The sequence below is a fragment of the Myotis lucifugus genome, unplaced genomic scaffold (assembly GCF_000147115.1).
Source record: "Myotis lucifugus unplaced genomic scaffold, Myoluc2.0 scaffold_69, whole genome shotgun sequence".
In the NCBI taxonomy this organism is placed as follows: Eukaryota; Metazoa; Chordata; class Mammalia; order Chiroptera; family Vespertilionidae; genus Myotis; species Myotis lucifugus.
This window is the reverse complement of record NW_005871117.1, coordinates 3,971,949-3,984,611: the sequence shown is the minus strand read 5'-3', so window position 1 is coordinate 3,984,611 and position 12,663 is coordinate 3,971,949. Positions and strand designations below refer to the sequence as shown.

General features: G+C 39.1%; 1 protein-coding gene across 1 annotated transcript in view; it reads right to left on the bottom strand.

The window, feature by feature from the left end:
* CFAP70 (cilia and flagella associated protein 70) overlaps window positions 1-12,663 on the bottom strand; it is a 97,825-nt gene that overhangs the window by 16,266 nt on the left and 68,896 nt on the right. Inside the window, exons 18-22 of the mRNA XM_023755108.1 lie at window positions 8,104-8,237; window positions 7,868-7,983; window positions 7,166-7,429; window positions 2,458-2,613; window positions 1,813-1,934 (exon numbers count right to left, since the gene is read on the bottom strand). Coding sequence (XP_023610876.1) covers window positions 1,813-1,934; window positions 2,458-2,613; window positions 7,166-7,429; window positions 7,868-7,983; window positions 8,104-8,237 — 792 coding nt within the window. The remainder of the gene's footprint in view (window positions 1-1,812; window positions 1,935-2,457; window positions 2,614-7,165; window positions 7,430-7,867; window positions 7,984-8,103; window positions 8,238-12,663) is intronic.

Here is a 12,663-nt window from a genome sequence, read left to right as displayed (position 1 = left end):
CAACATTTTACTGATTTCGGTTTTCCATTTGTCTTTCATTCAGTTGATGTGGCACCCATTTTCCTTCCTTTAAAATCTTTCCCATTGCTTGTAAACGATCAGAAATTGTTTGTTGAGCAACATTGAAACTTTTTGCAAGTTGTTTTTGAGTTTGACATGAATCTTCATTCAATAATGCTTGTAATTGTTGGTCTTCAAACTTTTTCCGTTGACCTGGACGCTCTTTGTCCTTCACATCAAAATCATCACTTTTAAAGTGTTTAAACCAGTGTTCACAAGTATCTTGAAATGGAGCATGTTAACCATAAGCTTCCCAAAGTATACAATAACTTTTTCTTCAAAATAAAGTAATGAATTAAAACTTCCCGCAAATGTTCTTTTTTTGGCATGACATTCGACATTTTTAAGTGTAAAAATATCTATGGCCCTAACTAGTTTGGCTCAGTGGATAGAGAGTCAGCCTGCAGACTAAAGGGTCCCAGGTTCGATTCCAGTCAAGGGCATGTACCTTGGTTGAGGGCACATCCCCAGTAGGGAGTGTGCAGGAAGCCGCTGATTGATGTTTCTCTTTCATTGATGTTTCTAACTTTCTATCCCTCTCCCTTCCTCTCTAAGAAAATCAATAAAAAATATATATTTTTAAAAATCTATGATGTTAACACCTTCAGCAAATTTGACATATGAAGCTTTGAAGCTTGCTGTCAATACAACAAAATAGCATACATATCAAATCGCATATATATCAACATATGTGTACTCCATCCATTAAAAAAATCCGCATTATTAACTAGTACACCTAGTATAATATAGAAACTTCCACTAGTACTTCTACCATCTTAGGAAGTCATGAGGGGAGGCTCCACCTGCATTCTTTGACAGGGGTGGCAGGGAGAAAGCCTGTTTCTCTGTTGGGAAGGTTGAGTGTGGCCCACTCCCACCGAGCCATCATTCTTGCCCTTTGTCGAGCTTGCCCATATTCTAGTGGAGCACGCACACTGCAGGATCAGGCCAACTCTTTGGCTCTTGAATCTTGCTCTCACTCTCTCCTACTGCTTGCTTCATGGATCTATTTCTTGTTTCCCATGTGGTAGATAGACCTTTTGGGATGCTCTTCTGTGGGAGGAGGCTGCCGTTCTCCAGCTGTTCCACTGGTGACAGCATGGGTAAGTCAAATCTGGAACTAGTCACATCTCCAGCTCAGTTTTTTTGTTTGTTTCTTTGTTAATCCTCACCTGAGGATATTTTTTCCATTGACTTTTAGTGAGAGTGTAAGGGAGGGGAGAGACAGAAAGAGAAACATTGATGAGAGAAAGAAACATTGATGTGAGAGAGACACATTGATTATGGTTGCCTCCTGCACATGCCCCAACCAGGGCAGAGATTGAGCCCTTGATTGGAACAGAACCCTTGACCCTTCAGTCCGAGGGCCAACGCTCTAACCACTGAGCAACTGGCTAGGGCCAGTTCAGTTTTACCAATAAAAATTTTAAATATTTTTATCCCCCATTTAGCACTGTGTATCTGTTCCAGTTGGTTCAGAACCGGAAAGGGAAGAAGGGTATGCTGAGGTGCCCGTGAACCCCCAACACTCACACAATGAATCCTCATAATAGAGTGAAATCAGTCTACATATGACTCAAGAGCCTGAATTTGCTCTGCTGGTATTCTACAGGGAGCAGGCTTGCAGTGAGGTCTCAAAAGCATATTTGATTTCTGTGTCATACACATTTAAGCCTGCAAAGACCATTATGAATCGAATAGGTAGCCCATTAAAATCTTTCCATTAACTTGCTGTTTTCCAAATATTCTGACCTGTACAGCATTGACCTTCATCAAGAAGCGTATGGTCTCCATGAAGATGGTGGTAGGAATTTGGGAAATTCTATCAGGGGTCGGATGCAGAAAAACTGATGAACCCAGACATTTTGATGCGTCTGAAGATACATGAAAAGAATAGATGATTAGATATAAAGGAAAAACGTACGAAGCTCAGACATACTAATGTAGCAGGGAGAGTATTCTAATCTAATATATGAGAGAGGTTATAATCTGGAAAGCAATAGGTTGCTCCATATCGATGGTCTCCAAAGAGGAGATCTCAAAGATTCTTAAGGTTAGTCTACACTGTTTTCAAATGAAGTCACAACCAAATAAAAGGATTTTTAAAGTATTCAGATCTTCCTGAATGTGAAACACAATCTATAAATATTCTAAAAATAAAGAATCATTGTTAGAAAATCACAGGTCTGTAGTTGGCTACTTTTCTGAGCTAAATATAAATCCTTGTTTATTGAAAGTGTTGAATTTCAGAGCCTAGCCTCATATGAAGGCACTTAGGCAAAATGACAGATAAATAATCAACTTCAAACAAGTTAAAAAGTGCCATTTTGGTAATCATAGGGGTTTTCATTCTTGTCTATATCCCTCTTTCGATTGGAAATCTTTATTCCTAATTACCTCTTTTTAGTATCTCCTTGGAAAATAAGTTGGATGGGTTTGGGTTGACTGCTGGATCCTGAGATGGTCCAGGAAAAATTCGTTCTTGTGAATGTGACTGCAGTTTGGAGGATTCTTCAAGAAATCCATCTAGAACAGAAAACGGAGCTCCTGATCCTAAATAGATTACATTTTAATGAGAAAAAAACACAATGTCTTGCTACATTGAATGTTAAAAGATTATTACAGAAAATAAAATACAATTTTCAAATCATAAAAAACATTCCTGAAATATTGCATCCACAGACTTGTTTTCCAGACTTGCTATATTTCTGAATAATTTAAAGAGTACAAGCTAAACTGATAGCACATCTTCTGTCACTATAACTCCTAGTTCAATCCTGCTGGTGGCCCATGTCATAATAATGTCAAACAGATACCTCTTATAAAAGTTACTTATTAAATCCAGATTCTCAAAAATCCAGATGAGCCAGGCCAGTGTGTCTCCGTGATTGAGGGTCACTGGTTTGATTCCCAGTCAGGGCACACACCTGGGTTATGAGCTCAATCCCCAGTGTGGGTAGTGCAGGAGGCAGCCCATCAGTAATGTTTCGCTGTCATTGATGTTTCTATCTCTCTATCCCTCTCCTTCCTCTCTCTCTAAAAATAAATTAAAGTATATATATTTTAAAATCCAGATGAAAAGATTAATATATTTTTAGATATTAAAATCCCTGAAGAACAGGAATTCTAATAAACTTATCTCAGTGTTTAATAATAATAAAATAACAATTATAATACTGTAACTATATCTGATCATGACTATATGCCAGGTATTACACTAAAGTCTTTAATGTATAATCTCACTTATTTTTCACAACATTATGAGATATTTTATTTACTATGCTCCTTTAAACCAAGTGAATCACAGAGAAGTTAGTTTCCAAAGCTCTTAAACATGCCTGGCTGCCTCTCAAACAAACACTGTTTGATGAATACTAGTAAAAAAAAAAAAAAGCAGCCAGACCAGTGTGGCTAAGTGGTTGAACGTCAACCCAGGAACCATCAGGTCACCGGTTCGATTCCCAGTCAGGGCACATGCCTGGGTTTTAGGCTCAATCCCCAGTGGGGGCATGCAGGAGGCAGCTGATTGATGAAGTTTCTCATCGATGTTTCTATCTCTCTATCCTTCTCCCTTCCTCTCTCTCTAAAATAATAAATAAAAACATATTTTAAAAATAAAAAAATAAAAAGCAATGCCAGGCAGGAAATGAACAGTGCCAGCTGGCTCCAATTAGAAGAGGTCACTCATCTAGAGCAAAAGATATGGCTTTGGAAAATAGGTAGAATTTGAATAGCTAGAGAGGGAGAAACATTCAAGGCTGGGGCCAGCCACTGGCAAAAGCATGGAAGTAATGAGCTAATTTATTTTACTGGATATTGAGGAAGTTAAGGAAAAGGCAGGTTGGGGCTACACTTTTTGATATTTGACATTTGAATGCTAGGATGTTGTTCATATAGGCAAAAGCAGAGGGTTACAAAGAAGAGTATTGAGCAGAAAATTTAGCTAAAACTAATATTTTATGAAGATTACTCTAACAGTGCAATGTAGCAAGGAGAAAAAAAATGTGGATGGAGACAAAGAGGGTGTTACAACAGTGTGGACATTTGGTAGTAGAAAGATGCTAGGAGCATTTTGAAAGAGAACCAGCTGGTCTCAGGAATTACGCTGATACAGAGATGTGGGAAGCTCAAGCAAGAAAGGAAGAGGAACAGGGATGAGATCATGAACTTGGGTGCCTAATATAGGGATGTAGAATCAACTTAGAAGATAAGGAGTTTACTCGTAGAATAATCCAGCTGCTGGTATCTGGAGGGATGTCAGTGTTAAAGACAGACATTTGAGCGTTTTCAGTAGCGAAATAGAAACTATGAGGACAGGTGGCCTCTTAGAAAATAACATGGTATTATTGGGAAATGATTATATCTAATGAGTGTGACAAGAAAGAGAAGCTAACAAAGGAAACCCAAACTGTCAGAGATGTAGGAGGCAATCCGACAAGTGTTTTAGAAAGGAGAGTGTTAAATACTGCAGACTGATCACTGAAGGGTAAGTGATGATCTTAATGAAAAAAATTGTTAATATTCAGCTTTTCTGAGGTGTAATTTACATATTATAAAGTGTTCACTTTTAAGTATATATTTCAATGTGTTTTAACAAATACATATACTATGTAATCACTATCACAATCAATGTATAAAAGATTATAATGTCCCAAAAAGCTCCTGTGTGCCCTTTTCAGCCCTAGGCCACCACTGATCTGCTTTCTATATAGGTCAGTTTTGCTTTTTCTAGAATTTAATTTAAATGAAATCATACAGTATGTACTCTTTTTCATCTGCCTTATTCACTTAGCATAATGCTTTTGAGAGTCATCCATGTTGTGTCTATCAGTAATTTGTTTATTTTTATTGCTGAGTGGTTTTTGATTATGTGGTTATAAGTAACTTCACTGACCACTCACTTATCTTTAGGCGACTGGGTTGTTTTCAGTTTTGCCTGCTATAAATAAATCTGCTATGAACATCTGTGTATAAATCTTTGAAAGGACATGTTTCCATTTCTCTTGTGTAAATACCTAGGAGTGAAATTGCTGGCATATATATGTTTAACTTTATTTATTTTTTAAAATATATTTTATTCATTTTTTACAGAGAGGAAGGGAGAGGGATAAAGAGTTAGAAACATCAATGAGAGAGAAACATCGATCAGCTGCCTCTTGCACACCCCCTACTGGGGATGTGCCCACAACCAAGGTACATGCCCTTGACCGAAATCGAACCTGAGACCCTTCAGTCTGCAGGCAGACGCTCTATCCACTGAGCTAAACCGGTTAGGGCTAACTTTATTTTTTTAAAAAATATGTTTTATTGATTTTACAGAGAGGAAGGGAGAGGGAGAGTTGGAGAGAGAGAAACATCAATCAGCTGCCTCCCATACACACCCCAATAGGGGATTCTACCTGCAACCTGGGTATGTACCCCAACTGGGAACAAACTGGCAATCCCTTGGTATACAGGATGGCGCTCAACCAACTGAACCACACCGGCCAGGGCTGTTTAACTTTATTTTAAAATGCCTGGTTGGCTTCTTGGAAGAAGTGTCTGTTCAGGTCCTCTGCTCATTTTTAAATTGGATTGTTTTATTTTTCATGTTCAGTTGTATAAGTTCTTTATATATTTTGGATATTAAGGTCTTATCAGAGGTGCAAATATCACCTCCCATTTGGTTGATTGCCTTTTTGTTTCATTCATGGTTTCTTTTGCTGTATAGGTTTTTAGTTTAATATAGTCCCATTTATTTAATTTTACTTTTGCTTCCTTTGCCTTTGAGGTCAAATTAATAAAATCCTTCCTAAGACCAAGGTCCATAAGTTTAGTACCTATGTTTTCTTCTATGTAATTTATTATTTCAGGTCTTATATTTAGGTCTTTGGTCCATTTTGAGTTAATTATTTTTGTATATGATAACAAGTAGCAATCTAGTTTCAGTCTTTTGCATACAGCTTTCCAGTTTTCCCAGCACCATTTATTGAAGAGCCTTTCTTTTCTCCATTATATGTTTTTAGCTCCTTTGTTAAAAATTAGTTGCCCAAGTACATGTGGGGGTTGGGGGGTGGGAGGTAATCAACTAAAGATTTTGTATGCATATATACATAACTCCTGGATGCAGACAGGGGGGTGGTGAGGGCCTGGATGCGGGGGGCGGGGCAGGGATGGAGGAGGTCCATGGGGGAAAAAAGGGGACATATGTAATACTTTCAACAATAAAGATTAAAACCATAAAATAAAATAAAACAAGACTCATATACTGCCTAGAAGAGACTCACTTCAAATCTAAAGGCACACAGACTGAAAGTAAAGGGATGAAAAAAGATATTTCATGCAAACGAAAATGAAAACAAAAAGAGCTGAGGTAGCAATATTTCTATCAGACAAAATGGACTTTGCATTACAAGAGTCAAAGAAGGACCCATCAATTAAAAAAAAAAAAAAGAAAAGAAAGCCATGGTCGGTTTGTTCAGTGGTTAGAGTGGATCATAGGTTTGATTCCCAGTCAATGACATGTACCTGGGTTACAGGTTTGATCCTGGACAGGTCAGGGTACATGCGGGAGGAAACTGATTGATGTGTGTCTCTCATATCAATGTTTCCCTCTCTCTTCCCCTCTCTCTCTCTCTCTCTCTCTCTCTCTCTTTCTCTCTTTCCCTCCCTACCTCTTTCTCTCCCCTCCTCTTTCTCTAATAATCAATGGGAAAATCCTCAGGTGAGGATTAAAAAAAAAAAAGAGAACAAGAAAAAAGGAAAAGTGTACAAATAAATAAATTTAAGAATCACAAGAGAGGGACCTTACATGTTGGGAAGAGAGTGGGGTGGGGGAAATTTACTCTGCTAGAACGATACTCCTTTTAGGGGTGCACAGGGACAGTGAATTATCTAAGATTTAAAAAAAACTGAATAGCAACAGTAAAAGCTTCAGACTTTCAATCACATGAATGGGGAAATATTTTGGAAGATTCTTCCCTGGTATCCCTGGAACAACTCAAAATTCCACCTATTTTTTTCATTTCACAAATATCCGCTGAGTACCTACTATGTGCCTGCTTCTGTTCATAAGGCCAGTAATTTTTTCCAACAGCCACTAATCATCTCCATTCGCGGGTCCTACCTGGTGGGGGTTCCGCCTTGCTTGCTGTGGTAGAAGAACCACTGGTGACTCCCCAAGGTCCTAAACTGGATTCTGCTTTTACTCTTTCTTCAATGTGCTCCACCACACCAGTGCTCTTCTGCCTGGATGCTTGGGTTTCAATGTCTAAGGTACCAGCATTCTTCATTAACTGTGCCTGAAGCACTCGTGCCTGAAGCTGTTTGAAGGCCTCGTGAAATGCCATTTCCATTCGAATATCATTGTTTTGAATTTCATAGTATAAACCTGAAGAAAGAAAGATGCTGAAAATAAATGTGACTAATTTGCCACCATCAGCTACTAGGGATTGTAATATTTCACTTTACGTTTCCCACATTTTTACCAAAGTTTAAGAACTATATGAAGAGTGATTAAAGAGTGGGCAAACAGCCCTAGCTGGTTTGACTCAGTGAATAGAGTGTTGGCCTGAGGACTGAAGGGTCCCGGGGTTCGATTCCGGTCAAGTACACATGCCCGGGTTGCAGTTCGATCCCCAGTAGGGGGCATGCAGGAGGCAGCTGATCAATGATTCTCTCTCATCAATGATGTTTCTATCTCTCTCTCCCTCTCCCTTCCTCTCTGAAATCAATAAAAAAAAATATTTTTTAAAAAAAGAATGGGAAGACAAAGGGAGAATCTTATAATGGAATAAAAACATATTCAGACCACAGGAAAATATCATACCAAGTAAAGTCCAGGCTACAACACTGGTTGGCTCCAAGCAAGTAGCATCCTCAAAGAAAATCTCTGCCTGTTCATAGTTCTCCATCAGGACAGCCAGGACACCACACAGCAGCAAGCTGAGAAGAGACCACCAACATGATTAACAACATGGTCCCATGTCACCGTCCTGGAATCAAGACAACTTCATTTAGTAGCTTATCTGCTCCTCCTCATTCCCCATCTCCCCTCACCCGTACCTGTGGATATGGTTCTGGTTGAGGGAAAGGGCTTTCCGAAAACACTCCTGAGCTTTGATGGTGTCCTCAGTTAGGAGGCAGAAGGCACCATAGTCCAGCCAGTGTTCCAGGTTCTGGGGCTCACGAACCAACCTCTACCAATGAAATATCAGAAGGACCAACGTTATTGTGATACTACGTCATATTTGTTTAATGCACATAACCCAGAAGCACTCCATAAATACTATAAGCTCTATGAAAGCTGAAACTATGACTTCTTTTTTTGTTTACCACTAAATTCTGAATGCCTAGCACAGTCAATGTTCTGGCTTATAGTAAAGTCAGTAAATATTTATTGAAATAATCTAAAAATGGATTACTTTCGAGTGTTAGTGTCTGGTCGCTATAAGCTCCTCCAATTACTTAGAAGCCTAAAGATCAATTTTTATGGTTTATTTTAAAAATTCATATATAGCCGAACCGGTTTGGCTCAGTGGATAGAGCGTCAGCCTGCGGACTCAAGGGTCCCGGGTTCGATTCCGGTCAAGGGCATGTACCTTGGTTGCAGGCACATCCCCAGTGGGGGGCGTGCAGGAGGCAGCTGGTCGATCTCTCTCATCCGATGTTTCTAACTCTCTATCCCTCTCCCTTCTTCTCTGTAAAAAATCAATAAAATATATTTAAAAAAATTCATATATAACCATCTTTGTCATAGTTTTGAGATGGCAAATATAAATTTATCTACAAATTTGTTTTAAAAAAGCACCTCAACATATTGTAGTGAAAACTACAAAATATTGCTGAAAGAAGTTAAAGCAGACATAAATAAATGGAAACACATCCCATGTCCATAGATTGAAAGACTCATAAGATGTCAATACTGCCCAAATCAATTTACATATGCAATCTCTATCAAAATCCCAATTTTTCTTTTGCAGAAGTAGAAAAACCTGACCTAAAATTCATTTGGAATGCCCAGGAAACTGAATAGCCAAACAATCTTTAAAAAGAAAAACAGCCCTGCCCAGTTTGGCTCAGTGGATAGAGCGTCGGCCTGCGGACTGAAGGGTCCCAGGTTCGATTCCGGTCAAGGGCATGTACCTTGGTTGCGGGCACATCCCCAGTAGGGGGTGTGCAGGAGGCAGCTGATTGATGTTTCTCTCTCATCGATGTTTCTGACTCTCTATCCCTCTCCCTTCCTCTCTGTAAAAAGTCAATAAAAATATATTTTTAAAAAAGACAGAAAAAAAAACCTGAGGACTCATACTTTCTGATTTCAAAACCTACAAAGCTACAGCTTTTTTTGTTTGTTTGTTTTCCACAACAGGTTTGCTGCCAGAACACAGGTGTGAAAACCACCACTAAATCTAAAACAAAATGGGAAAGGAAAAGACTCACATCAACATCATCATCATTGGACATGTAGATTCTGGCAAGTCTACCACTACTGGCCATCTGATCTACAAATGTGGTGGAATTGACAAAAGAACCATCGAAAGATTTGAGGAGCCTACTGAGATGGGCAAATTGAAAGCTGAACGTTGAGTGTGATGTCACCACTGATATCTTCCAAATTCAAGACCAGCAAGTATTATGTGACCATCATTCATGCCCCAGGACAAAGATACTTTATCAAAAATATGATTACAGGCACATCTTAGGCTGACTGTGCCGTCCTAATTTGTTGCTGCTGGTATTTGTGAATTTGAAGCAAGTACCTCCAAGAATAGGCCGCCCTGTGAGCATTCCCTTCTGGCTTACACACTGGATGTGAAACAACTAATTGTTGTTAATAAAATGGATTCCATTGAGCCAGAAGAGATACAATAGAATTGTTAAAGAAGTCAGCACCTATATTAAGAAAACTGGCTACAAACTTGACACAGTAGAATTTGTGCCAATTTCTGGTTGGAATGGTGACAATATGCTGGAGCCAAGTGCTAACACGGCTTGATTAAAGGGATGGAAGGTCACCCGTAAAGACGGTATTGCCAGTGGAACCACGCTGCTTGAAGCCCTGAACTGCATCCTGCCACTAACTCGTCCAACTGACAAGCCCCTGAGCCTACTACCCTCAAGGACATCTACAACGTTGGTGGTGTTGGTACTGCCCCTGTAGGCTGAATGCAGATTGGTATTCTCAAGCCCAGCATGGTGGTCACCTTTGCTCCAGTCAACGTTACAACTGAAGTGAAGCCTATTGAAATGCACCATGAAGCTTTGAGTGAAACTCTTCCTGGGGACCATGTGGGCTTCAACGTCAAGAACGTGTCTGTTAAACATGTTAAATGTGGCTGGTGACAGCAAAAACGGCCACCAATGGAAGCAGCTGCCTTCACAGCTCAGGAGATTATCCTGAACCATCCAGGCCAGGTCAGTGCTGGATTGTCACACAGCTCATATTGCTTGCAAATTTCCTGAGCAGAAGGAGAAGACTGACCATCATTCTGGGAAAAACCTGGAAGATGGACCAAAGTTTTTGAAATCTGCCATCATCAGTATGGTTCCTGGCAAGCCCATGTATGGTGAGAGCTTCTTTGACTATTCTCCTCTGGGCTGTTTTGCTGTTTGTGACACAGGACAGCCAGTTACTGTGGGCTTCATCAAAGCAGTAGATTGGCAAAGTCACTGTCTGCCCAGAAGACTCAGAAGGCTAAATGAATAGTATTCCTAATACTTGCCACCCCAGTCTTAATCAGTGGTGGAATAACGGTCTCAGAACTGTTTGTCTCAATTGGTTATTTAAGTTTAATAGTAAGAGACTGGTTAATGATTGCAGTGCATCATAAAACCTTCAGAAGGAAAGGAAAATGTTTTAGGGACCATTTGGGGTGTGTGTGTGTGTGTGTGTGTGGCAGTTTTTAAGTTATTCGGGGTTTAGGGTTTTTTGGGGTTTTTTGTTTGTTTTTTTAGAGAAACAAGAAGCGAGAGGGATAGATAGAAACATCAATGAGAAACATCCATCAGTTGCCTCCTGCATGCCCCTTATTGAAGATCAAACCCATAACCCGGGCATGTGCCTTGACTGGGAATCAAACCAGTGACCTCTTGGTCCATGGATCAATACTCAACCACTGAGTCACACCAGCCTGGCAAGTTATTAGTTGTTTTTTTAAAATATATTTTTATTTATTTCAGAGAGAAAGGGAGAGGGAAAAAGAGAGAAACATCAATGATGAGAGAGAATCATTGATCGGCTGCCTCCTGCACGCCCACACTGGGGATCAAGCCTACAACCTGGGTATGTGCCCTTGACTAGAATCGAACTCGTGACCCTTCAGTCCACAGGCTGACGCTCTATCCACTGAGCCAAACCAGCGAGGGCCCAGCTCTGTGTTTTAACAAGACCTTCAGGGTGATGCCAATACATGGGAAACTCTGAGAACCAAGGCCCTACATCATGAGTTGTCAGATTTGACTGCCAACTGGATTCACCTGGGGAGCTTTACAAATAGCCACTGCCGAGCTAGTTTTTAAAATCAGTACTTTTCAATAGAAACAACTTGACCAAAAATCTGTCACAGAATTTTGAGACCCATTAAAACAAAGTTTAATGAGGAAAAGAACTTACAAAGGTATAGTAACTAGTCTGGTACTGGTATAAAGACACACATTTAGACCAATGGAATAGAATAGAGAGCCCAGAAATAAACCATTGCATATATGGTAAAACTATTTTTGATAAAGGTGCCAAGACCATTCAATAGGGAAAAGGGCAGTCTTCAACAAATGGTGCTAGAAAGTGGATATCTACATACCAAGGAATGAAGTTGCACCTAACCTTACTTAATACTACCTACACAATAAGTAACTCAAAATGGATCAAAGACCTAAACATAAGACCTAAAACTATAAATCTTTGAGAAGAAAACTTAGGACAATAGCTTCATGACATTGGACTTAGCAATGATTTCTTGGATATGATACCAAAGGTACAGGTCATTAAAGAAAAAATAGACAAATTGGACTTTATTAAAAATAAAACTTTTGTACATCAAAAGAAACTACCTTTTGATGTACTCTTTTACATCAAAGAGTAAAAGAGTGGTTTGGGGAGAATGGGAAAAATATTTGCAAATTATATATTTGGTAAGGGGTTAATATTCAGAATACTGTATATAAAGAATTCCAAAACTCAACAAGAAAATATTAAACAACGTGACTCAAAAATGGGCAATATTTTTGAATAAATATTTTGAATAAATATGTTCCCAAAGATCTACAAATGGCCATAAAACATAGGAAGAGATCCTCCACATCACTAATCATCAAGGAATCAAACCACAATGAAATATCAGCTCTCACCCATTAGGACAGCCACTATCAACAAAACACAAATAACAATTGTTGATGAGGAGGTAGAAAAATTAGAAGTCTTGCTGGAATGTAAAATGGTGCAGCCACTTTGGAAAACAACAAGGTAGTTCCTCATAAAATTAAAAATAAAATATGATACAGCAATCCCACTTCTGTGTATATACCCATGAGAATTGAAATCAGAGTTTCAAAGAGACATTTGTACATCCATGTTCATAGTAGCGTTATTCATAATAGCTAAAAGATACAAGCAACCCAAATGTC